Raw genomic sequence first — 26,858 nt, forward strand, 5'->3', positions numbered from 1 at the left:
TACCCTTTAATCTTGGTCGGTTTATGTGTGTTTACTGCTTGTGTTCTGAACGTAAACGTTTTACATTTTGTTCCTTGTGCAGCAAGATATAGAGTTAGTTGAGAAAAATAAAAATTAAGACTCAAAGAAGGTACATGTAGTATTCAATTTCACTAATTTACTGCATTTGTCTCAATTTAACACTCCAATTATTGTCGCTGTTGCTAAGAGTTTTGTTAAGTTTGATCTGGTTCTGGTGCTCTTATGTAGTTATTTATGTCTTAGTATATCTTTTATATTTTATAAATCATGCATATATATATATATATATATATATATATATATATATTGTCTTATTTCCTTTTCTACATTCAATTAAGGTATATTAGATAATAAAGCAATGACATCTATTGAAATACTGATGCATAACCAAGCATTATAGACAAAGTGTTTAGATACTGCATAGATGTATTGACATTAGGAAATAAAACTAAACCATAAAACGTTGGTGTTCATATTTACATTGAAAACTATAATAGATGGTAAAAAACAAATAACCTGAAATTTTCCTGTCAAGTGAAAGAAGATTAGTTAATAAAGGATTTTATAAAACTCACAGTTTTCTCAAAAACATGTATAATTTAAATACAAAGCAGATTAGTTATCTTTAAAATTTACCTTCACATGACTTTTCATCTGTTAACTATGCATCTGCAAATCAAAATAATAGGATTAGTAAAGAAAATATAAACTACGTAATGATATATACATGATTATTATATGGTAGACTAAATATTTAGTACCTAAAGATGCATCATAATTATCTGATTTTCTGGAATATCTCTTTGAAAACAACATTAGTTGTTTTGGTATCCCTTTCCCCCTCTCCATTAACAATTAAGATCTTTAGACCTTTTCTACTTTTAACTCTTGACACAGCAACGTAAAGTTGTCCATGAGTAAAAACTGGTCTTGGCAAATAGATTCCAACATGAGATAAACTCTGACCCTGACTCTTGTTAATGGCCATTCCAAAGCAAGGAGATATGGGAAATTGTCTCCGTTGAAATTGAAAAGGAAATTTCACATCTGTAGGTGTGAGCAACGTTCTTGCAATATAGACTACATTGTCTGAACCACCGCTTTCGATTTGGGTAATGACTCGTGCTGCCAAAACATGTTCTCCCATCTTAGTTATCTGTAATCTTATCCCATTACACAAACCATTGTTCTGGTCAATGTTCCATAAAAGCATCACAGGAACTCCTATCTTCAACTTAAGAACATGGTTTGGTAGTCCAGAACATTTTATTGAATTTAGGAATTCAACGGAGACATTATTATCTCTGATTGTGGTAGTATCAGAACGACATATTCTGTCTGAGCTGTAGTATTCCTTTGACTCCCCAGGGAGAAGATCCATTATGTGATTGTTGACCTCCTCGACAACATCATTAGTAGGACAAAGTATTGCACGATCTTTAAAGAAAGATTCTTCTCTTAGATTTTGAACCAATGATGGATAAATGGCATTGGTGATTGAAGCAATATGATCATGTGAGTCCATAAGAAGCACATCACTTGGGATACTGATCTCAGCCTCACCATTGTTTGGTTCCGATAGCTTTCCATCTCCGAGTTTCAAAATCCATTCTGAAAATGCTTTGATGGACTCATTCTCTGCAGGGTCTGCATCAACTGATAGCCTCATATTTTTTGTTAGAGAAAGTACTGTACAATAGCGCCACAACACTGAAGAAGTAAGGGAAGCTTGAACAATTTGACCCCTACTCCCTTTAGGAATAACAGGCAACACTTGGCGAAAATCATCTCCAAAAACAACAGTCTTCCCACCAAATGGACTTTCAGCATTAGGGACCTTTGCTGCTCGTGATATATCTCTCAAACTTCTATCAAAAGCCTCAAAACAATTTCTATGCAGCATCGGGGCTTCATCCCAGATAATCAACTTGGATTCCAATAGTAACTCAGCTAGCTCACTACCGGGGGTAAAATTGCATACAGTACTTTCGTTTACTTGTATGGGTATTGATAAACGTGAATGAGCAGTTCGTCCTCCATCTAACAGCAAAGCTGCCATTCCACTGGAAGCTACATTGATGACAATTTCTCCTTTAGATCTGATGTATGTAGACAAAGTCTTCCAAAGATAAGTCTTTCCGGTACCTCCAAAACCATTAACAAAAAAAACACCTCCAGATTGAGATTCACCAGAAGCCACTATACGATCATAAACATTCCTTTGTTCATCTGTTAGTGACGTCAGTAGCTGTTGATGCTTTTCAGCGCATAAAGCTCGGTTATAACACTTCTCTTCACAAATCAATCTGTTTACTGTAGATGGAACATTATTGTTCACTGGTTGAGGCATTGAAGTATGGTTTTTTAGACTACTCCCGTTTGACCGTAGAAGCTTCTCAATTTCAAGTAATGCTAGATTCTCTAGCTGGTCTTCCGATAACTCTAGCTCTGCAAATTGACAAAAACAATCATAAATGAAAGAAAATAGGAAAATGTTTGTCACAAAATATATTTTTAGAATCTGGGTTTTGTTGAATTCTTCTTTGCATATATAGTATATCCTCTGCAAGAAAATGCCATGTTTCTGACCAAACATGTTGAGGTTGTGACAAACTTTGTGAGCTTAAGAGCCTCATAAACAATTTACGCAGGAAAGTGGCTGATCCCCAATTGCTAGCTTCCATGATAGCATCAATATACTTTTGGTCGTCGTCAAGGAGGCCTAAAGCATAACATGCATCTTGAAAGCTCGGGTACTCAACTCCATCAATGGTTTTAATATCCTCAAATCTTGTGGGACCTTTAACCTTGGTTAGTAGCAGCCTTAGATAAAATAATTGACCGGAACCTGTTGAAAAATAGTAAAAGTATAAAATTCACCAAGCAGCACATATTAATAATTTTAATTAAAAGCTTAGAACCTATATAACGTATAATACACATGAAGCCATACTATTGCAAGTCAGAGCTGTTATCTATATACATATATTATATTAATTGTTAAATAGTGACGGTTATGTTAATATTGCTTTCATGTTAATATCATAATATATGGTTTTTATATTCTATGGAACTTTGACCTTTGCAAGAAGCAGATTAGATAAAAGAATTGACCAGCACCTGGTGAAACAAAATGGATTCGCCCAACAGCTGTATTCCTCTCACGTTTCGTCCATCCTTTAGGTTTCTTGTTCCAGACATAGAATAATGGAAACTCAATGTAACCCAACTGTCTTGCTTCTTCATCTCGCTCGTTCATTTTCATCCACTCTAAAAGTTGTGACGTTTGATTAGCCTCTTTAGCTAAAATGTCGTCAACGTCATCATCACTTTCGTATGTCATATGGTGCTCTCCTGGTAAATGAACCGCCAATCTTTGAACAGTTGTGCTGCTGTGATGAATCTCAAAGCCAAATATTCGCCAAGATCCTTCACCAGGTGATACATACCTTTTCAAAAGCATCATTTAAAAATGAAAGAAAAAGAATTATTGAAAACTTAAATAAAACGAGATAGTCATAAGAAATTAGTGAATTTAAAAATCACCTGCAATCAAAATACCGCTTAATTTCGTCTATGACATTCGTCTCACCTCCAACCTCATTTGTTGGAACTTCTTTAGGAATTGATGCTGCTGCAGTGACTCTATCATTACCTTTATTGATGTATTTGAACAAATACTTGATTGCTCTTGTCTGGTTGCACCATTCAACATTTATATGTGCATGATATTTCAGGAGTAAATGGGGATTGTAAGGAATTACAAACCGATTGTTTATAGGAACTCCGCTTTTTTCAACAAAACGCCCATCATTTCTTCTGCGATAAACTGGGAACCCTTCTTTATTGAGATATGTATCATTCGAGAAGTCTTTTGGAAATCTCTTGGTGCATTTCCCTTTGTCCATGCAAGGTGATCGTGGATTTGCTAACCCACATGGACCATGAATCATGAGTTCTGTCACTATCTCATAGAGTATTGGGTCAGTGGCTTGATCAGGAATTTCAGCAGAAATGACTTTGTCAATGTCACTTGTTGTAGGCATTTTTGAACGCGGCTTCAGCCATAGCAGAATGTGGGCATGAGGAAGGCCTCGTTTCTGGAATTCTATCGTATATATTACTGTTCAATAACAAAAATATAGTCAAACTAAATTTAAAAAAAAATTAAAATACTGCGACACTAAAATAGTAGTGATAACTTACCTCCTCTTGATGAACCAAAAAAGTTTTTGTTATGTATTTCAAATATGAGACTATCTAACTTCATCTTGAAGACTCGGGACAAAATGTCAGCTCTGTCTTGTGATTGTAGTCGTCGTTCTTGGAGATGTCTTGTAATCTCCGGCCATTTAGGATTGCAAGTGAATGTAATGAATAATTCTGGATATCCAAAATTTGACGAACAGCCATTGCATCCATGTACTTTTCTCGCATGTAACGTTCACCTCCCACATATGTTGAAGGTAAGACGATTCTCTTTCCACACTTTGTAGAATCTTGGTTTCCATTTTCAGCATAAGCTGAAACGTTGATGTATTTATCTGCACGTAATGCCTTCTGGTTTAGCTTGAGATATCCAATTCTTTCTGCTTCTATCATTGTATAACCATCCACCAGAAATTGCTGAAACAGTTTCCCGGAGAACATAAGAGCATTGAATTGGTTATAGCGCTCAATGATTCTGTATGCAAAAAACTCCCTCATGCTAACTTTAGACCGTGGCTTTTTTGATGTTGTTGTCGTCCTCTTAAGATGTAGATCAATATGATAACCATCTTCACCAAATGGAAATAGCAATGGATACTGTAGAGGCAAATATGCAGGGTGAAGCTCACTTATCCTTTTTTTTTTAAGACATTTTTTTCTTATTAGTTATTACCATATTACAATAATAAACAATTCCCCTTGAAATACACATAAATTGTTCCAAACAAAAAATAACTAAAGAGAAGCCAAGAATCTCCCATGTAGTCATGATAATTTATGACACATAAAATACTTTTGTATCAAATCATAAGAAGGTCAACAAAAGACATTTTAGTAGCTAACAAATTTCTCTAATATTTTGATAATAATAGTACAATAATTTTTATAATTAAGATATATTTCTTTTGAGATAATTTTATATGCAAAAGTTAGCTTTGGTAAAGCTGCTTTGAACATATTTGAATAAAACAAAAATCAAATTGATAATCAAAATGGATTAAAGTAGTCTAAATTATAGTGTTTGTATGAGAGAGACATTAAGAATGATTATCATATATATTATGATCATTTCCTAATTTTTAGTTTAGTATAATATAACCAACCTTATCTAGTTATTTTTAATTTCACTTTTACCCTTATCTAGTTATGCTAGAAAAAATAAAGAAAATATCAATTAACCTTGAGTAGTTATCCTTTAAAATAGGAAATAAAAATCTCATGATAATTTCTTAATTACTAGTTTAGTAAAATACAACTAACCTTATCTGTTTTTGTTTTTACTTTTAGCCATATTTAGTTATGTGTTAGGAAAAGAAGGAAATAAAAACACCTAACCTTGTTTAATTATGTTTCAAATAGGAAAAGTAGAAGGATAGAAAAACATCAGTGAAAATTTCCACTTCGTACATACTCATGCATGTACCTTTCCGGTCGATCGGAACTCTTGATTGGGAAATAATAAAAAAAAATTGGTAAAATTGTTTTTTTGAACAAAAAAAATGATAATTATGTTCCACTAGGCTAATTCTTATCTTGTACCACTTTTACTTTTAATGCCCTTTAGTATTTTCGAAAATAAATCAAATAAAAAGTTTTATAAACTAAAAAAAATTGGAAAATAATAACTACTAATGAAATACCTATATAAACTTGGAGTTTTTGCAAATATGACTCAAAACTTGAAGTCAAACACAAAATTAATCAATGTTTGTTTTTGAAACTTTGACTTGCCTCTTTCATCCCCAAAGTTCAGATTATTCACGAAAATGCCATCAACTTTTTTTTTTTGAAAATGCTTATTTTACTCTATCACCCTCATCTTCCTCAAGTATTCACCCTAAGACAAATGTTGTAGTATAAGTGAATGTCGAACCAGTTCTGAGGGATATCAAAGCACCGAGAATGCAAGTACTCAACTTAATCTAAGTGCAACCAATGATTTAGATGAGTTTTAAACTACTACTAATACTAGAAAGCAATTACAGAATGATACTTTCTTATATGGTTCATAGAGCCATTGAAGCTTACGATTCTTGGTGGTCACTTTTGTTTGAGATTTTGGGTGCTTGGAGAAGACTTATGTGTGCTAAACAAGTTATCTCACTGGTTGAAACTATGAAATCAGTTTTTTTCCCAGATCTGTTCGTCCAGACGACTTATCTGTAAGTCGTCTGGTCAATGCAGAGGTTGGTTTTGCAATTGACTTTTAAATGTGTTTTTATAGACGACTTACATGGAAGTCGTCTATCTTTGTTTGTTAAAAAAAAATTCGAGACAACTTTCATGTAAGTCGTCTAGGGTAAACGGGTTAGTTTTGCATTTGACCGGATTGTGTCAGAAATTTGACTTTTTCTGGTAAGTCCTCCAGTAGAAAATTAAAAAATCAATATTTTGTTATACCTAGACGACTTACATGGAAGTCGTTTCAGGTTAGTTTTGCAATTGAAAAATAAAACAAAACAAATTATTTTTTTTCTAGACGCCTTACACGGAAGTCGTCCGTCCGACGACTTACATGGAAGTCGTTTCAGGTTAGTTTTGCAATTGAAAAATAAAACAAAACAAATTATTTTTTTTCTAGACGCCTTACACGGAAGTCGTCCGTCCGACGACTTACATTGAAGTCGTCCATGATTTTATTCTGAGATTATGGTCAAACATTGCTTATCTTGGACGACTTCCATGTAAGTCGTCGGACAGACGACTTCCGTGTAAATCGTGTAGAAAAAAATAACTTTTTTATTTTATTTTTCAATTACAAAACTAACCTGAGACGTCTAGGTATAACAAAATATTGATTTTTTAATTTTCTACTGGAAGACTTACGTTCGTCCAGGAAAAGTCAAATTTCTGACACAATCCGGTCAAATGCAAAACTAACCCGTTTTCCCTAGACGACTTACATGTAAGTCGTCTCAAGTTTTTTTTTTAACAAACAAAGACGGACGACTTCCATATAAGTCGTCTAGGTTAAAAATCAATTGCAAAACTAACCTAAATAGACGACTTCCTAGAAGTCTACTAGACGACCTCCGTGGAAGTCGCCTACATCAATGTTTAATAAACTTTCATTTTCTCTAAAACTATAAAGACTTTTTAATTTTTTTGTTAATTCATGTATATTAGTCAATATTTGGGCTACTGAATGAAATTTATAACTTAATTGGTGACATTTATGAGGTTACCAATATTCATGCTTAGTAAAGTTTCTAACTAATTGAGAAGACTTCTGTGGAAGTCTTCTACGTTAGTTTTTGTAAATTTGTTAAGTAACTTTAAGATATGTTTATTTAATTTTTAAAAGTGTTAAGTAACTTCAAGAATATCAAGTAACATGGTTTAATGTGTCTTCTTAGATCATAAGATATATTTTTTACTTATGTATCTAATGAAATTGTTCTAGCTTTGAACTTATGTAATGTTTTTATCTTTTGTGAGTTTGACTAAGTTTTCTTGAGAATTTTTCTCCCTTAATTGTAATAAATTTGATTAACTTTTTGTGTTATTGTGTTTTGCTATTGAAGCTGTATCTATAATTTCAATTATGTCAAGTAATTTTTGCAAGATACTATTGTGGAAAATGAACATATTTACCAAACTTTTTCATTAATATCTTTTCAAATTTACAAAAAAAATCACAACTAAAGGAGAACACACGCAAATCACAAAACATATCACAAACAAAACTATTATAGATCATTCCTCTACAAAGACAAGCTTAGACTCCACTTGATATGCAAGAAGACCCGGTCAGAAGACTTCTTGGAAGTTGTCTGGAAGACTTCTTTGAAGTTGTCTGGAAGACTTCTTGGAAGTCTTCTAACGCATTATATTTTAGAAGACTTCCCATAGGTCTTCCAAAGTCTGATCCAGATCTGAAAAACATGTATATCAAACCCAGATCTGAAAAACCTTCATATCATATCAAAAAACGTTCAAATGGCTTAAAAATAGAGAAAATAAGTGGAAAATTAGATAGACATACTTTTATAGAACACACAAAGTACATATCCAAGTGGAAGATGAGAACCATCTGATTAATAACCTGCAACAAAAAGATAGATTGGTGAGAAAGACATGAGACAAAAATGAAAAATTCATATAAATTTTAGTGTTTTCAAGTCAAAGAGATTAGAGTGGGTTTGGAGAGTTTTAGTTTGGGAAAAAAATATGAACTTTATGCAACAGGAGGTTACCAAATGAAGAAAAATCAGACACAAAAACTTACCAAAACGCTCAGATCTATTATGAAAGGGAGACATGGGAGAAGACTCCGTCAGAAGACTTTCTGGAAGTCGTCTGGAAGACTTCCTGGAAGTCGTCTGGAAGACTTCCTGGAAGTCGTCTGGAAGACTTCCTGGAAGTTGTCTGGAAGTCCTCTAGCTCAGAAGTCTTCTAGCTCAGAAGTCTTCCAGATCTGAAAAACATGCAGATCCAAATCCAGATCTGAAAAATATGCATCTCCAAAAACGTTCAAATGGCTTGAAAACAGAGAAAAAGAGTGGAAGATTAGATAGATCTACCTTTATAGAACACACAAAAATACATATCTAAAATTAATAAATCTACCTTTAAATGAGTGGAAGATGAGAGCCATATGATGAAAAATCTGCAAAAGAAGATAAACTAGTGAGAAAGACATGAGACAAAAACAATAAAATTTGGTGTTTATAAGTTCAAAGAGATTAGAAAGAGGTTGGAGAGTTTTAGAATGAGGAACATACCATTTTTGTTGCAGCCATTTGAGAGGATGAGAGAGAATGTGTAAATTTTTCTTTATATATGGAGACAAAAATTCCAATAAGGTTAAATATTTTCGATCAAAAGACTTACTAGGCGACTTATTAGAAGACTTCAATATTTTTAGCGGGAAACTAAAATATTTTTAGCGGGAAACTCAAATATTTTTAGCGGGAGTTAGAAGAATTTCAGAGAAGTCTTCTAATCGCCAGACGACTTACATGTTAGTCGTCTAGATTCTAAACAGAACCCCTAAACTAAATTAACTAACTAAACACTTCATAAAATTAAATTAAACTTAAAAAGTGTTTACTATACACAGAAATAATCACATGTAGGTAAAAAATTAATTTTTCAAAAAAACATTTAAGCTTTCCAAAATCTAACCCTAAGAATACATACAATACTACAACATATGTTGCTAAACCCTATACCAAAGAATATCATGATTCACTACTTTCACTCATCTATGTTGAAAACAATTCAATTTTATTATATCTTAATTTATATCACTTAAAATTGTTTATAATTACATGATTTTGATTTTTCGCTTATCAAAATATTTTTTACAAAATTTATAAATTATTTTTAAGATCAACTATACCAGACGACTTCCGTGGACGTCGTCCCAGAAGACTTAACAGAATCTGTAAAAATAAGTTCTGTTTTTTTGTTTGGTCACAAGGGGCTGGCGGTAATTTCACAAGGCTTTTGGGTTACTTTTGCATTTGATTCAAGTTTGGGTATACTTTTGCAATCAAAATCAAGTTTTGAGTGATATTTGGTAAATCCCCCTATAAACTTAGTGGTATTTTTTTCAATTTTAAAAATCTTTAAATCATAATTTCAAATTATGTTCTACATAAAAGTAGAATTGGCATTCTACGAAGTAGAAAAAGAAATCCATTTTTTTCATTGAATCTACTATGTTTAGAATACGTGATCTACGTAAATAATAGTACTCTAAAAATATTTAGAATACACATTCCGCGCTTAACATATCGCTCTAAAATCTGTAGAAATCGGAATCTACAGATTACTATAAATCTAAAACATGTAGAAATCAAAATCTACACATTAATATAAATCTAAAAACCTGTAGAAAATGAGTTCTACAGATTTATTGTAAATCTAAAATCTGTATAAATCGAAATCTACTCATTACTATAAATCTAAAAACCTGTAGAAACAGAGTTTTACAGATTTACTGTATTCTACGGATAAAAATAATCAGTTCCAAAAAATATGGGAAAAAATATTTGAAAATATTCATTTTCCATATATGAAAAACGATTTTTCAGAAAAAAATAAAAATATAAAATCGTTTTGAAAATATTCAGTTTCCATATATGAAAAAATGATTTTTCAGAAAAAATAAAAATAAAATTAAAAAATCGTTTTGAAAATATTCAGTTTCCATATATGAAAAAACAATTTTTCAGAAAAAAAAAATAAAAAAAAAAACCGTGGGACATAAAGTGTAGGTTTAGGTTTTTTTATTTGTGAATTTTTAATGTTTTTTATTTTAATTACTCTAATTATTTATTATATTTTAATATTTAACAAATATTTTGTTAATTGTAATTTTGAAATTATAATTGAAATTAAGGGGCATTATTGTCATTTTGAAAATAATTAGCCTAATAAGACATAAAGTATATGAGATTAGTGTAATGAGACATAATTACCATTTTTTTAGCCTAAAAAACAATTTTCCCAAAAAAATTAATGAAGGCCATTGTTATAGTGTGTGAATGAAGAGACAGGATAAAAGCATGTTATCTATACCAGTTTTTTTCTGTGTAATTTTTTGTCAATCATGTATTTTAAAAATTTTAAACAGCAGGACATGAGAACTGCATTTGTATTGTTTTCTTTTGTTTTTTTTCTGTTAAAAGGTAGCTCAACTGCATGCTCTGTAGATTACTCCACTTTTGTTCAAAGAATTTTTTGACAAAAAAGATGATTTTTTAAATTAAAATTAATTAAAAATTATTTAATATATTTTTATATTGCATGGATGTGGATTGATTTAATAAGCATTTATATATGAAACTATTAACTTTTATTTGATCTCACTTCGGTATTCTTTTGTTACGTTTTGACAAAATTTTATAGAGAAGATAAATGTTTGTTGGTAACAAAGAACAGTAATTAGTATACTGGTAACTGGTGTTCTCTTTTTTTTTATTGCAAGATGTTTGTTGATTTTATTGTGAAATTATTTACATGTTTTTTCAAATGTGTACATTTTTAATATATATATATATTTACTGTTTAATCATATTTGATAAAAAAATTATACTAAAACAATCATATAAGAAACACTTATATGTTTTATTAACAAAACGCATATATTTACAATACTCATATATTTTAAAGCAACTTTTTGTATTATATTTTATATTAAAAATAAAATGTTTCCATGCATAGTATGGGCAATAATACTAGCCAACTGATAAAAAGGATCCATTCCTCGTCTTTATTTGTTTGTATTTAATATATATATATATGAGAATACTTATTTAGAAAAACAATATAAAATAATTATTAATAAAATAGATTTTAATAATCATTTAGAAATTGGTATGATTTTGAATTAATCAACTAAAATAGTAAAACTAAATTTTATAGATGTAGTTCATACCTTATATATTATTTGTGTCATTTTAAATTTGTAGGTATTACGTTTAATCGCCGATAAAATACAACATTTTTCGATGATATTTTTTTGATGAAAAAGATATAAATCTTCATATAGAAACGGCGGTAAAGATAGTTAATTAATAATTTTTTATGTTTTCAAATAGTTTTATATAAGTAAAATGATTGAAAATTTTGTAAATCTATAGAGGAGAGACAATTTTAAATAGACTCATAACCGAGAACGAGTATTTATTGAGTTATACAATCAAACAATTTTCATGAGTAATTACCATTTCAAAGATTCTACATCCGTTGGTAGAGAGTTTTTCTTTGATATTTTGGTGTAATTTTAATTATATAAATACATGATCTGTATTTTTGAAATGTTTTTGCCATTCATAATTATAATAAATTACATGATACGCTTAATATGCATCTCTCATGTATGATCCGCTTTATCTGCACTTGTTCTACTTGCATACGAAAGGTTTGAATGCAAGGCATAACTATTGCTGGAGATATGCAAGATAAGTTGATACACAGAAGGGACTGCAAGTGCTATCCATTCAACTATGAAAATGCAGAACCAAAGATTAATAATAAAATATATAAAAACTGCATGCATAACTTTTTTTCAGTGCAATTTGGTTTGTGGTAGAAGGGGAACTGTGTGTGAGGATGGGCCGAGGGCCAATGGGCTTCCATTTTCCTTTTTAATAATATAATTATGTTTATAAATTAAGAACCCTCTTCATTAATACTAGTAGAAAATTACTAATTCTCTACAAATATATCAGTAAACATACATGCTGTTTTTATATCTTAGTTAATTAATATTTAGTTTATTAAATTCATGCCTATAATTAATAGTCATGTTATACATTAAAATATATTTATAACCAATTTATATTTTTAGACAATGAAATAGTAAATATATATTTTCGTTCTTTTATATATATTAAAATATATGCAGTTTTTATCTTTTGTATAATTAGTTTCTATATTTTAAAGTTGTCTCACATATCTACATTCATTAAAAACAATTCAAAAGTCAATTTATGTTTTTAACTAGTATTACACTCTTTCATCTTGAATTTTCATAAATTCAAAAACCTTGAGTATCAAGTTTTTTTTTGTTTTTTTTTTTTGTTTTTATATATAATTTTAAGATTATTTTTTTTAATAAAAATGTATAACATGATATATATTGCTTTATATTTTTTTTATAAACGCTTATATATATATATATATTCAATTTACATATTCTTTACATTAGAGAAATTATTACAAATGCATTATGGGAAAACACAATTATTTTTTCAATTTTTATTGTATGTTGTAATTGTATTTACCTTTTATATAATGTTTAAATTTTCCTTTTATATATTAAAATAACAAAAGTATTGATAATAATTTGTATGTTTGTTTTAGATATTTAGCTTACAAAATTATTTTAACATTTAGTTAAATATACTAATTCGTAAATTAGTTTAACCAGTTAGATTTGTATTTAATTTGTTCTGCATAATCTGTATGATATGCATTTGTTCTGTTTGATATGTATATTTTTTCTTTGATCTGCACTTTTTTGATCTGTATACCATTCGAAGTCTTGATCTGCACATGATCTGTTTGATCATTTGCTAAGTTGGATGCAACTCTCGGCAATTGAAGAATGTTGCATACCCATTTGCAATGTATCGATCAAAATATCCGGAAACCAATGCATTTTTTGTGGTGTAATTGCATGTTAAAATCAAATTATAACTCTGCAACACTTTTTTTTGTTCAAACCCCTACAACACTTATGCATCAACTTGTAGACCAACGTGGTGAGAACATACCAACTTAATTATAGGACCATGCCTTTTATAAAATGACAAAAATGATTAAATGAAAGATATATTGATATTGAAAAAAATTACAGGACCATGCTTTTTACAAAAAGATATTTTGATATTGAACAGAACTAAGAAACAACAATTGATACCCAGAGCCGTGCCTAGTAAAAAAATTTTGAAACCCTGGCTTAGGGCATTATTTCCTTTATATAAAATGTAAGGACATACACACATAAAAATTTTATATGGTTCATTGGTAAAACACCCTTTAAATAAGTTTTCTAATTTGAACCAAGGTTAATATCACTATCTAAACCATTTCTAAAGTCATAACTTAAATTAATAAAAACATTAATTGCAATTACAATCATATGTTTATTCAAAAATTTTATTTTATTTTTATTTTCTTTTCTATATATTATTTTATGTTTGTAAATTAAATGAGTGTTATTTGTTTATGTATTTTCATGGATTTGGAATTCCAAACCAAATCTAGTGTTATTAATTTTCTAATTTTAATATCCATGTTAATCTCATGTATTATTGGTTGTAAAATTCATAAATCCTAATTTAATCATGTGTTACTCTTACATATTTACTAAGGGAACTGTTTTTACAATAAATTATGAAGGATTTGAAATAATTTCCTTGTTACCAATACAAAGACCTGAATCTGTGAGAAACTTTCACATTTGTAAAAATCCCCATATTATATTTGAAAATCAATAAATTCCACTTAGATTTTAAGACTATATAGATTTGTAAATCGATTAAACTAAAGAAGCGATAACACTATTAATAAAAAATAATTTTATTCTTATGTCTAGATCACTTTTAATATGTTGGGATTAGTTTCTCTTCATGGATTATTATTTATTCTAGAATAATACTAAATCATAATGAATAATATTCATATTAACACTTGTATTTGTATATTAATGTTATTATTTATAAATAAAACATAAACAAATTTAGGTTAATTTTTCTTTAAAGTTATTTCACAAACCGTATTTGTATTGATACATAAATATAGTTTTATTTGGCTTATGGCATCAGAAGTTCTTTGCACGGCTCTGTTGATACCAATTATATATGAACGAAGAATGATGATTTGATGCAATCAAGAATCACATGATACAACCACATTTCAACTATTCTGCATCATTTATAGTAGAAGCTAATGAACTTTTTTCTTGTGTTGTAATCTCAAGATTACAAAAACAAACAAAGTGAGAAAAAAAAAAGAAAGAATAATATGTAGAGATTATTATTTCTTGCTTGTATTTTTCAAATGAGAAAATTAACTAATTTATAATCAAAAATGTTATGGAGTTTATTTCTTAATTTAGTTTGAGCATTAATAAAAAAAAAGAGTTAGAAAATTTCTCATCAATTTTCAGTCTGAACAAGAAACTATAATACTTTGGCTTTTAATTCAATATTTGATCATATATTAAAACAAAACCAAAATAAAAGACATGTTATAGGACCATGTCCATATACCCAAACCTGCACTCAAAACCGAACCTAAACTCGAATCTATATTAGTTCGGCTTGGTGCGCTCATAATTTAGTTTGAGTTCACTCATTTCGGCAATTGTCTCAAGGTTTCTAATCTTATTCGGACTACTCTACAAATCTGCAATATCCATTATGTGAACTTTACGTAACAAAATTACTACAAGCAGTTCTCATTCAAATAAACCTAACTTTAACATATGAATACATTTCTTTATAATGTTTGCAGCTATGCATTGCTGACTCTCATAATCGGGTTATTCCGTGAAAGGGAATTTATCAAAAAGTTACCCAAAAAGTATATGCGCAACATTTCTTAAAATTGAGTTCCAAGACATCAAACTATCAATTGATAAGCACGTACGTATTGATACTAACAACGAACTTTAACTGCTTCGTTGTTTCTTAATTTCAGTTTTCAAACATCAAATCACACATTTTCAGATCAAACGAGAGGAAGAAGAGTGCAAGGAAAACAAAAAGAAACCTACAAATTTTCACAAGGTTTGTTATCATTTTGTTCGTCAGTCACAGGTTCCGTAGCCTAGTAGTGAGCGAAGATCGCATATCGACAATGGCAGATTTATCGGCACCAAGCTTCACTGCTTCTTTGCTAGCTCTAATGAACCGAGAAGTAGCTCCTTTGACATACTCATGAGCTTGTTTCACAGTCATCTTCTTCCCAACTTCATCCGGGAAGCTACTGAGGAAGTGATCGCCATTGAGAACCGCTGCAAGCTGAACCATTTCACTCTGAAACTCAGATAGGGCTGCGTCTTCTTTAGGATCTGTGGCTCTCATGAGTGAAACGGCAGGTAGAGTCATGGGACAATCGGTTCGAGGAGAGGTTAAGTGAGAAACCACGTCTTCGAAAGTAGCAGCCCAAGCATCTCTATGTGTCAAGTAATTGGAAGAGAGATTGAAGAGTTTCTTGATGGTCGCTGGTATTGATGAATGCTCGAACTCTGAGCTCTCTGTTGGCCCTTTTGCCTCACTCACCACTTCACTCAAAGAAATAATAAAATAAGATGACAAAAATTAATCAAAATGGTGTCAGATTATGGTTGAAAAAATGAGTCACGCTACCACGCCGACAAATTCTAGATTTCAGTTATTTCTCCACCACAATTAATGATACAATATTAAAATAATTTTTATATCAATTTGGTAAAATAGATGAAAAATACCCTCGAATAGCACTAAAAAGTTTTTGTCATAAATATAAACTTTAAGGATCAAAATGACCAAAATATTTCATTAAAAGATAAATATACACTTATACCCATTGGGTTAACTATTTCAAACCTTAGGGTTTAGAGTTAAGGAGTAGAGATTTGGGATTGAGGTTTAAAATTTTATAAAATAAAAAATAAATATTAAAAATTTGAAAATAAAATTTTTAAAAATAGTTTCAAAAAATATTTTCGAATTACAAAAAGAAAATTTGAAAAAAAAAATAAAAAAATTTCAAAAAAAATTCAGAAAATAAATTATAAAAAAGTTCGAATTTGAAAACATATAATCTAAAACTATGAAAAAAAATTATTTTTTTAATTATTTTTTTAATTTTTTAATTTTTTTTATTTTTTTTTATATATATCTAGGGTATTAGGGTTATTTTACCTATTAAATAAAACATTTTGGTCATTTTTTTTCCTATGATCTATTTTTATGACTAAATCTTGAAAATTGTATATTCAGGAGAATTGCCCAAAATAGATAGTCAAAAATCAAAATAATTATATTAGAGAATTTACCAGTTCCTTTCTGAATCCAAGGTGACACCATAATTGTAGGAACCCGAACACCTAACCGGTCAAATTTAAAGAAACCAGGGGCCGGGCCGGTATTCCCATCCGGGTTCGGTATACCGACGTAAGGAGTCTTCACATGGTCATAAAACCCACCATGCTCATCATAGGCTATGACTAGGAGTGTCTCGTTCCACTGTGGACTCGACCTAAGTGTCTCGTACACTTCTTTAACCATCTTTTGGCCGTTAGCTACGTCGTGAGATGGGTGATCGTCATTGGCCGGTAAGCCCTTGAGGTCAAAATACCTCGGTTCAATGACGGTTAAGCTCGGTAAGTTTCCTTTTGCTGCGTCTTTCTTGAATTTCAGATCATACTGATGCAATTTAAATATGTATTTTAGCTGTCGGAGATTACGGTAGAATAATGTGGTCGGAATATTCTGGAAGTATATTCCGAAATCGACGTCGTCGCTGTGGAGTGAATCGAATATTGTTTCTTGTGGAAACCTGAAATCACATGATGATAATATGTTTAACAGATATGGTAATGATAATTTTTTAAAAGTACTATAAAATTGAAAAATTCTTACAAATAAAATTGAACAAGTATTTGAATACCGACAAACACATTTATAACTTTTTTTTTTTGTAACACCATTTATAATCTTTTTCAAAATGAAATGTTATTAATTGCATATGGATTTTTTTTATAAGTTAGGAAAGTACTTATTACTCATTCGGTTTATTCAAGATTTGAATGAAAATTCCTACTATTAGATTAAAAAAATTAAACTATCAAGAAAAAGCTAAAGAAGGAATTTGAAAATGTTTGTAAGAAAAAAAAGAGTTTGAAAATGTACCCTTGAGCAAGCTGTTGCTTGACATGGCTTGTTGAACCATGTGAGGTAGCCGAATAGACAAACAACCGGTTCGGTTGAGTCGGACCAGGTATAGAAGAAAACCACCGGTCGAACACAGCGAATTCTTTAACCAGCTCAGCATAAACCGGTACAGCTTCAGGCCGGAAGCCTTTCATGACAGTTTCCGACAAATTTCCCGGCATCGAAAGCGCTTGCTCGACGAAACCCATCATGGACGGGACCTGACCCGACCCGAATACCTGTTGCTCCACAGCTGCGAACGAATGACCCGGATGAGGATCCACAAACTCAGCGTCGCTCGTGAAACATATGGTTTGTGTAGAATTCGGAACCGGGTTACATTCTTGACCCGTTACACCGTTTATGGAAGGGTTAACCGATTTCTTCATCCAGCCTAGGAGGTGATCGAAGGATCGATTCTCCATAACCAAAACGACGACTGTTTTGATTGGTGATTGCCATTGATGGGATCCTAGAGCTACATGCGATAGCGTGAGAAGACAGTAGAGTGCGAGAAAGGGTGAAAAAGTGGAGGCAAATCTTAAAGCTGGTTGCTTCATGAATGGATTAGTTTTCTCCGAATATCTGAGAAAGAGGATTTGATTCTGTGGTTTTGTTTTGCCTTGGTTTGGTTTCAGACAGAACATAAAGAAAACAGTGGAGAGATAATAGTCTCTTTGAAACACATTAGAAAAAAGAAGATGAAGGATAGAAGAGAATCAAAGATGTAAAAAGAGTAGAGTGAGAAGATATGAAGTGTGGAGAGCAAGAACAAAAGTTATGGCTTCTATTTACTGCTTTTACTTTATTTATGTAAAAGAAGATTCTGTTCTCACTGAGAAAATAACTAAAACTCAGAGATTTACTCTCTCTTTTTCCTGGTCAATTTAATTCTGGAATTGTGAAATACATGTAAAAGACACGGCCTTGTGAAAACCACGTAGATGGCCATTTGTTTTCTTCTAGATGTTACATGTGGGTTCAGGCTGTGTGGGTTCATGGGGTTCTTAGTCTGTGAGATCTTGCCGAGTGGTTTAAACTGTAGACTATCTCCGCTTGTTTACTCTAATTTTAAAGTATGCATTATTCTAAATAAGAGTAGGGTTTTCTCTCCAATGGTTTACTCTATGTTTAACTCTAAAAAAAATATTTTTAAATATATTCTTTTTATTTTATGACTAATACTTTTTATTTACAAAATTTACAAATTGATCACTTATATTTTATTTTTTATAAAATTCTTGTAATTTATATATTTATATCAAACATTTATTATCTTAAAAATTATATTACATTATATTAAAACATAATACATTTAACTTAAACATCACCATTAGTATATCTTTCCCACAAATGATCAATTAACAAATTTCGAAGCTTAAAATGAATTTCTTTATTTTTGATTTTTCTAAATCGACCAAATGAACATGAAGACCATATATGATGCATCCATTTTTTGTGTGAAGTAGTTGTCATAACTTTCAACGGCTTCGATTATACGAAGGAATAGAGGATACTACGAAACGAAACATCATTGTACACCGGCGTCTCCGAAAAGTAATCGTTTAACAATCTATAACTTGGTGATCAAATAACATCGGTTATCAATACCTTAAAAGAAGGAAATACTGAACTTTTGGAACAACTAAAGAAGACAAGAGCACAACGAGAATATCACTTGGAAATTAAAAAAAAATATATTATGCTTTGAATGAGCTGAAGGAAGAAAACAAATATTTATTTTGTGACTTGAATTCAGTGCAAGATCCAGAAGTTCGTGCATATTTTCAAGAGGAACAAATACGAATTTTACAAAAAGACGTGGTCATCAACATGAACAAGAAGCTACTCCTTCATCTACCTCATTTGAACAATACTTTAACAATCTTGGTGGATTTGGAGGCAATTTACCTGAATATTAAATCACAATTATCTATGAATTTAATTTTATGTTGCTTATTTCTAATTTTAGTATTTGTTTTCTTTGGCTAATTTTATAAAAAAAAATTATTTTTAATGCTTGTTTTCTTTGGCTAATAATTATATGTTTCAAACGTTTGTATATTTTATTGAAGATAATTATGTGATGTTTGAATAATTAAATTACATAAATAGTTACAAAATAAAAAGACTAAAGTATCAATAAAAAAAGTTTCACTCTATAATAGAGTAAGAAATAGAGTTACTCCAAATATAGAGTGGGATATAAAGTGAGATTGGAGAAGATTTTACGCTATAATAGAGTTTGGTGTAGAAAATAGAGTGAGGCTGGAGATGCCCTTAGTCTTTATATTTCTAACTTTCAAATATGGATACACAATATTAAAATGCGTCTACCGGAGTTGAAATTTAAAATATGCTTTTAATAGCTAATTTAGGAATCATCTGTACCAAGAATATTAATAACTAGGGCCGGTCCGCCCTACGGACGGGATGATAATTTGAAAATAATTTAAACAGTTAGAATAAATATTTTTATTTTTGTTTAATATTTTTTTGTATTTTAAAATGTTTTGTTCAATATTAGTATGAATCATTATTTTATTGATTATTATTTTTTATTCAGTTTTATTCTCATTACAGTTAACTACATTTTTCTTTACGAATAATAAAATTGTTTATTTGAAGTTTTATTCTGTTTTTATTTTGATGGCGTAGAATTGTTGATTTCTTTGTTTAATTTAAAGTTATATAGTTTTATTCATTCTCTTACATTTTTTTATGTCGTGTGTCTCTTATTCAACTATAAAACTATATATTTTATTTTTACACAGTTGTGGAGCTATGTTTATAGTTTTTTTTAGAATCCTTGACATAAATATTTAAAATATATTTATTTAGAATAACTTAACATATCTCTTTTATATAAAAAAATATTCATTTTTGTTTTTATATTTTTTTTTTATTTCTGTATTTTATTATATTTTTCCTAACAATTCTTTTTGATTTTTTATTATCTATTAATTATTATTTTCCTAGAAACTTTTTTAATCTATAATCTATTACTATCTCTTAAAATAATTATTAATTAACTCCAAATCTGAAACTAGGGTCATAAAATTAATATTTTTTACATATAATAAGTCAAATGGATAATTGTTTCCTAAAAAAGATGGAGGAATTAATTGTTTTATAATCTACCAAATTTCAAAATAAAATAATTGTATTATTATCATAAAAAACCTAGTAGATAAATTATTTTTCCATCTAAATTGGTGTGTGTGTGAGAGAAAGCATCACGTAAAAGCTAAATTGACCACTTGGCAAAAATAGTGAGGAATTAATTGTTTTATAATCTACCAAAAGCCAAAATAAAATAATTATATTATTATCATTAAAAAACCTAGTAGATAAATTAATTTTTCATCTAAATTGGTACGAGAGAGAGAGAGCATCATGTGAGGGCTAAATTGACCACTTGGAAAAAAGAGTAGATACAATTTAAACTATAATAAAGGATAGGGAAATCTAAGATAAAAAAACTAATAAACTGTCTAAATCCATCAATAGTTGACTTAGCCAATGAGTCATTTTCAAAAAGGATTGTTAAAAGTATAGGAAATTAATTAAAACTTCAACCTCAAAGTTACTAACAATAACGAAACTGTCACTCATCTGATACTTGTTAATAAATCGTACGCACAGAGGAATAATGTTTTATTTTAAAAAATCATTATAAATCCTTCGAACTCTCGTCTTCTCCAACCTTTGGATCTAGGGTTTTGTTTGTCCATTCTTTCTATATCTCTCGTCTTCTGCACTATCACGGCTTAGTAGATCTCCTCTGGTTTCGAAAGTTATATGAGTTCCTCAAATTTTCTCTCTCTTGATATTCAAAGATCTTTTTTTTCTTCAATCATTCCACTGATCTCTGAGATCACTTCGATCTGAATCAATCATAGCAAAATTAAAGTTCGATCTGAATCAATCATAGCAAAATTAAAGTTCAGACCTTTGTTGAGAAGATGCAACAAAACCAAGTAAAGAAGGTTACTCTCTTTCTCTGCTCTCTCTCTCTCTCTCCCTCTCTCTAAAGTTGTCTCCTTTATCTTAATTTGATTATGTGATCCCACCAGGACACGAAAGAGATGGACTTATTCACAGTGTACGGCGACGCAAACCGATACAGGATCCTCGAAGTCATCGGCAAAGAAAACTACGGAGTCGTGTATGCAGCCGTCGACACGCACACGGGAGAGAAAGTCGCGATCAAGAAGATCAACAACGTCTTCGAACACATCTCCGACCCGCGTCGTATGCTCTGCGAGGTGAAGTCACTTAGACTTATGAGCGGACTCTGGCTATTGGACTCGCGAAAGTGGACACACACATTAAACGATCAAGTCCACAATGCAAAAGATTAAATGATACAGTGAGTTTTAGTAATATGACAAGTGTCGTCCTCTGATGCATCGACTTTCTTACTTGGAATTCTAGGTGGTAGCACCGAGAGAGAAAAAACCAATCTTTATATATAAAGATAAACACTAGCTACGTTTTACCAAAGAAAAAAAAAAAAAAAAAAAAAAAAAAAAAAAAAAAAGAAAAAGAAAAAGATAAACACTAGCTACGTTTTACCAAAAGATAATAATATCATCATGGTAATTACTTTTGGCTAATGGTGCCGCACTGATCTTTCATTTTGAAAAGTTCGGGATTAAAGAAACACCTAATGCTTAGTGCCTTTCATACCAAAGGATAAAATATTAGTGCTTAAATGAGTAGTGCGTTTAGTTTAGTGCTTGTTAGAAAGAAAAATATATATTTGATTGATTGGTAATCCATAGAACGAAAGAAGAAATAAACTATTTTGGGATCTTACAATTTTCACCAGTTATATAACTAGGTGCATACATGATGGTCAATACACTCTTCTTTCTAACTTAACCATTCAAAAGTGATAAATTGGTTAGAAAGGTACAAACGAACTCAATAATTAAAAAAAAAAGTTATTATTAAATTTCAGAATTTCTTCGGTAGAACTATTTGTAATTTGTAAAACTTTCTATTTAAATATTCTTAAATATTATATTAAAATAAACATAAAATTAATATTAATTTTTAAAGGTTTCAAACACTATTTGCATACTAATTCAGCTAACTGGACTCTTCAATTTTTTGGGTATAGATTTGAATTTGGATTTGATTAGTATCCATTATCTAAAATACCGTTCTATATGATATTCAGGTATTTGTAAAAATTGGAATAAATAGAGATTCAAAATTTTGGTTTACAGTCGGTTCAATCTTGGATTAAGTTATAAATGTATCAACTTAGGTGGAAACTAAATTTACATTTACATTGTGAAAACAAGTCCTTTTCTCTTCTCTCCTCTTCTCTCCCTGCGTTTCATCTTCCTCCTTAAGCTCTTTGCCTTCTCTGCTCCGGTGACCGGCGCGTGGTGGCTCCGTTAGCATCACCGCCGGTCAAATGTTCTATATTTTCTCCTTCTTTATGGTTTGTTGTTTTTCATTTTTAATTTTAGTGAGTTGAGGGTTGGTATCCTTTGTAGCTTGAGCTTTTAATGAGTTCTTCTCCAGATCTTCTGGATCTGTTGTTGATTTCGCCATAGCCGTGTTTCTAATGGTTTTATTTTACAGCTGTGGCTGTGTTTGGTGTTGGTGGTTCAGACAGTGGTTATGTTTTAGATCTGGGACCTCATTAGTTCATGAGTCCGATTCTGGGTGGGTCGTTAGCGGCTTTGGAAACGTGGTGGTTCAAGCCACCTTGGTTTCGTGTGTTAAGCTTGGCCTTGGTAGTCTTAAACCAAGTAGTTTGTAGTTCTGTTTTAATCTCTTGTGAAAGTTGAAGTAGCAGATTTGTTTCCTATGGTGGTGCCTCAATGGTCGTTTCTGTTCGTTTATTATTTCGTGAGTCTATCCGGAGTGGTCGATCGGTTAAAGCTTCGTGTTGGTTGAGAGTTTGTGTAGGCTTCTATCTAGGAGTAAGTGGGCGCTGAATGCGTCGCATCCGTATCCGATGGGTGTGTGGACAGAGTAGAGTTCCCTCCTGTCGGGTTATGAAGTCGCGAGAATTTGGTTCTGTGGACGTTATCGTTGGCGGGCGTAAGCAGCAGCGATAAGTCGTGGTGCACTGGGTGTAGGAGGTGGATATTGTCGCGTGGCGGGCTATAGGCAGCAGCGAAAATTCCCGATCATTGGTCACTATTTGGATTTAAATTTGCTTATTTAACTTGATAAATCGTTATGTTTTAAGTTGGCATGTTTGTTTGTTGCCGTAAGTTATCCCGTAGTGAATTCTAGTTGCCGCCTTCATGTGGGCTTTTGTGTCTGGGGATTGCTCTTTCATCCGCCGGTTTATGTATCTGATTGTGTGTGTTTCTTTGAAATAAATTGGTACTCTTCATGTGAAAAAAAAAAACTTAGGTAAAAGAGAAAAGAGTGAAGCTAAAAAGAAAAAAGACAATAGAAAGGAGAACACCAACTAACTAGATTTGGTTGTGTGAACACCGAAATACATTCAAATGCACAAGTACAACCATTTTAAAAGATAGTACAAAATAGTTTATCTCACTCACTCGCCTTTTACTGGAAAGTGGAGAATGGAGCATGTACGCACTGCGAGTGGATTGGAGGATATTGTGGAGATTTAAGAAAATCATCAGAAAATATTAGTGCATTATTATTTTTTACTTTTATAATGGGCTAGATTGAGACGGCCCAATATGACCCATTTTATTCTTAACTTCGTCGTAAACCAAAAGCAACTCATTAACTTGAAACATTAGCAACGGACTCACGTGTCGAACACAGCGTATACGCACGTGACATTGCCACCGGCCGTTTCCTTTCACATCGCACGAGACGTTTCGGACTCTTCAAAACTTAAAAAAAAACTTCTCTCAACGACTCTTCCTCTCTCTCTCTCTCTGTATCGCTGACTGACCTCTTCTCTGCTATTTCCCTCACTCTCTCTCTAGCATCGAAGTAATGGCGGATTGGGGACCTGTGGTGATCGCAGTGATACTGTTCGTGCTTTTGACACCGGGACTGCTCTTTCAGATTCCGGCGAGAGGTCGTATCGTCGAATTCGGGAATATGCAAACTAGCGGCGCCTCGATTCTCGTCCACTCCATCATTTTCTTCGGTCTCATCACCATCTTCACCATCGCCATTCGTCTCCACATCTATACCGCTTAATTTTACCGTACCGGATTTATAGTTTATTTCGGTTATCTGGTTTGTCGCTGTCTTCTTCTTACCGGTTTGTTTTAAAATTACAATTGGTCTTTGGCTTTGTATTTAACTCGCTCTCTGTCTGTGGTGTAAACATATCCGGATATGTGATTCTTAATCTGAATATGCGTTTAAGCTAAATTTCATAATTTGCTCTTGTTTAATTCTGGGTTTGAATTATGGTTTTGTGGCCGTGACTGGTTTTGAGATTAATTTGGTTCTGGGTTTGTGGTTTGTTTGTTGCATGAATTACGAATGTGTTGGTGAAAGTGGACAAAAAGTAAACTTGCATGAGATCGGTAAGAACCGGTTAAGCTTAACGGTTTTGATAGATTCCTGGTTTAGCGTGACTTCGGATTGGGGTTCTTCCGTTTGGTTCGGTTCATTTGTAAAATATTGGTGAGGTTTGCTCGGAAGGGCTAGAGACAGACTTGGTTCGTGTGTCGCTATCTTGCGCGTCGCTTGCACTTGCGTTTTATTTATATTTTATTAATTCAAAAATCAGCATGATAACTTATTATTTATGTTTTCAAAAAAAAAATTAAACATCAAATTATATATACATACGACAAAAAAATCATTAAAAAATATTTTTTTTTTTGTGTTGAAATTTTAAAAGAAAACATTCACATATTAGAAATATTTTAGAAAATATCTTTATACAAAATATTTTAGTTGATTAGTACATAATTATAAATTGTTTATTATATATTTTCTAACATTTATAATTGAAAAAATAAATTTTAAGATAAAAATACAATATATAAGAATTATCTTATTTAAAAAAAATATAATATTATTAATGAAAATTCGTTTTAATTATATAATTAATTTTATATAAAATTCATTAAGGATAACATTGAATTTAACCACTTAATTATTATAAATTATTTATAATAAATATTTAGTTATAAATTTTTTATATGTTATTTTCTAAATTTTATAATTGAAAAAAAAGATAACAACCCAATATATAAGAATTATCATTAATTATATGTATTAATTAATTATTATGATAATTACTTATATATAATATGTTAATTAAGATAACAACACAATATATAATAATTATATTATTTAAAAAAATTATAATATTATTAATGAAAATTCTTTTTTAATTATGTAATTAACTATATATATATATAAAATTAATTAAAAGTAACATTTACTTTAACAACTTTATTATTATAAATTATTTCATGTCTTATTTTTAACTTTTATAATTGAAAATATGTTTTAAGATAACAACACAATAAATAAAAATTATCTTATTTAAAAAAAAATTAATATTGTTAATAAAAATTCGTTTTTGATTATATAATTAATTATATATTAAATTTATTAAGGGTATCATTGACCTTTTAAAGTGAGAGCTTGATTGCGAAAAAATTACTAATAATTAATTATTATGATAATTAGTTATATATAATATGTTAATTAAGATAACAACACAATATATAAGAATTATCTTATTTAACAAAATTATATATTATTAATAAAAATTTGTTTTTAATTATATAATTAATTATATATAAAAGATTAATTAAAAGTAACATTGACTTTAACCACTTAATTATTATAACTTGTTTCATATCTTATTTTTAACTTTTATGATTGAAAAATATGTCTTAAGATAACAACACAATATATAAGAATTATCTTATTTAACAAAATTATATATTATTAATAAAAATTTGTTTTTAATTATATAATTAATTATATATAAAAGATTAATTAAAAGTAACATTGACTTTAACCACTTAATTATTATAACTTGTTTCATATCTTATTTTTAACTTTTATGATTGAAAAATATGTCTTAAGATAACAACACAATATATAAGAATTATCTTATTTAACAAAATTATATATTATTAATAAAAATTTGTTTTTAATTATATAATTAATTATATATAAAAGATTAATTAAAAGTAACATTGACTTTAACCACTTAATTATTATAAATTGTTTCATATCTTATTTTTAACTTTTATGATTGAAAATATGTCTTAAGATAACAACACAATATATAAGAATTATCTTATTTAAAAA

General features: G+C 30.2%; 3 protein-coding genes across 3 annotated transcripts; 1 reads left to right on the top strand and 2 right to left on the bottom strand.

Annotated features, from left to right (window-relative positions):
- Nucleotides 1–799: 799 nt before the first annotated feature.
- Nucleotides 800–4,728, bottom strand: LOC106309027. The gene is made up of 6 exons (XM_013746114.1): nt 4,470–4,728; nt 4,228–4,404; nt 3,568–4,144; nt 3,142–3,470; nt 2,636–2,869; nt 800–2,469 (listed from the first exon to the last, which is right to left on the bottom strand). Exons 1-6 carry the CDS (start codon nt 4,726–4,728, stop codon nt 800–802), a joined length of 3,246 nt encoding a protein of 1,081 aa, XP_013601568.1.
- A 10,111-nt stretch (nt 4,729–14,839) lies between these two features.
- LOC106308215 (non-specific phospholipase C6-like) lies at nt 14,840–18,367 on the bottom strand. The gene is made up of 3 exons (XM_013745349.1): nt 17,589–18,367; nt 16,733–17,235; nt 14,840–15,976 (listed from the first exon to the last, which is right to left on the bottom strand). Exons 1-3 carry the CDS (start codon nt 18,254–18,256, stop codon nt 15,504–15,506), a joined length of 1,644 nt encoding a protein of 547 aa, XP_013600803.1. The 5' UTR covers nt 18,257–18,367; the 3' UTR covers nt 14,840–15,503.
- Nucleotides 18,368–24,445: 6,078 nt separating this feature from the next.
- Nucleotides 24,446–24,955, top strand: LOC106310593. Its single transcript, XM_013747822.1, has one exon. It carries the CDS (start codon nt 24,561–24,563, stop codon nt 24,768–24,770), a length of 210 nt encoding a protein of 69 aa, XP_013603276.1. The 5' UTR covers nt 24,446–24,560; the 3' UTR covers nt 24,771–24,955.
- The last annotated feature ends 1,903 nt before the right edge of the window (nt 24,956–26,858 follow it).

This window comes from Brassica oleracea, chromosome C8 (genome assembly GCF_000695525.1).
Source record: "Brassica oleracea var. oleracea cultivar TO1000 chromosome C8, BOL, whole genome shotgun sequence".
NCBI lineage: Eukaryota > Viridiplantae > Streptophyta > Magnoliopsida > Brassicales > Brassicaceae > Brassica > Brassica oleracea.

What these genes read in the sequence shown, in the direction of transcription:
- LOC106309027 (XM_013746114.1), bottom strand. Translation starts at nt 4,728, where the DNA reads ATGAGGGAGTTTTTTGCATACAGAATCATTGAGCGCTATAACCAATTC. An exon ending in TTTTGGTTCATCAAGAGGAG is followed by an intron (nt 4,145 to 4,227) that starts GTAAGTTATCAC and finishes GTTATTGAACAG; the next exon opens with TAATATATACGATAGAATTC. An exon ending in GAGGCTCTTAAGCTCACAAA is followed by an intron (nt 2,470 to 2,635) that starts GTTTGTCACAAC and finishes GTCAATTTGCAG; the next exon opens with AGCTAGAGTTATCGGAAGAC.
- LOC106308215 (XM_013745349.1), bottom strand. Translation starts at nt 18,256, where the DNA reads ATGTTCTGTCTGAAACCAAACCAAGGCAAAACAAAACCACAGAATCAA. An exon ending in AAGCAACAGCTTGCTCAAGG is followed by an intron (nt 17,236 to 17,588) that starts GTACATTTTCAA and finishes ATGTGATTTCAG; the next exon opens with GTTTCCACAAGAAACAATAT. An exon ending in TTGGATTCAGAAAGGAACTG is followed by an intron (nt 15,977 to 16,732) that starts GTAAATTCTCTA and finishes CTTTGAGTGAAG; the next exon opens with TGGTGAGTGAGGCAAAAGGG.
- LOC106310593 (XM_013747822.1), top strand. Translation starts at nt 24,561, where the DNA reads ATGGCGGATTGGGGACCTGTGGTGATCGCAGTGATACTGTTCGTGCTT.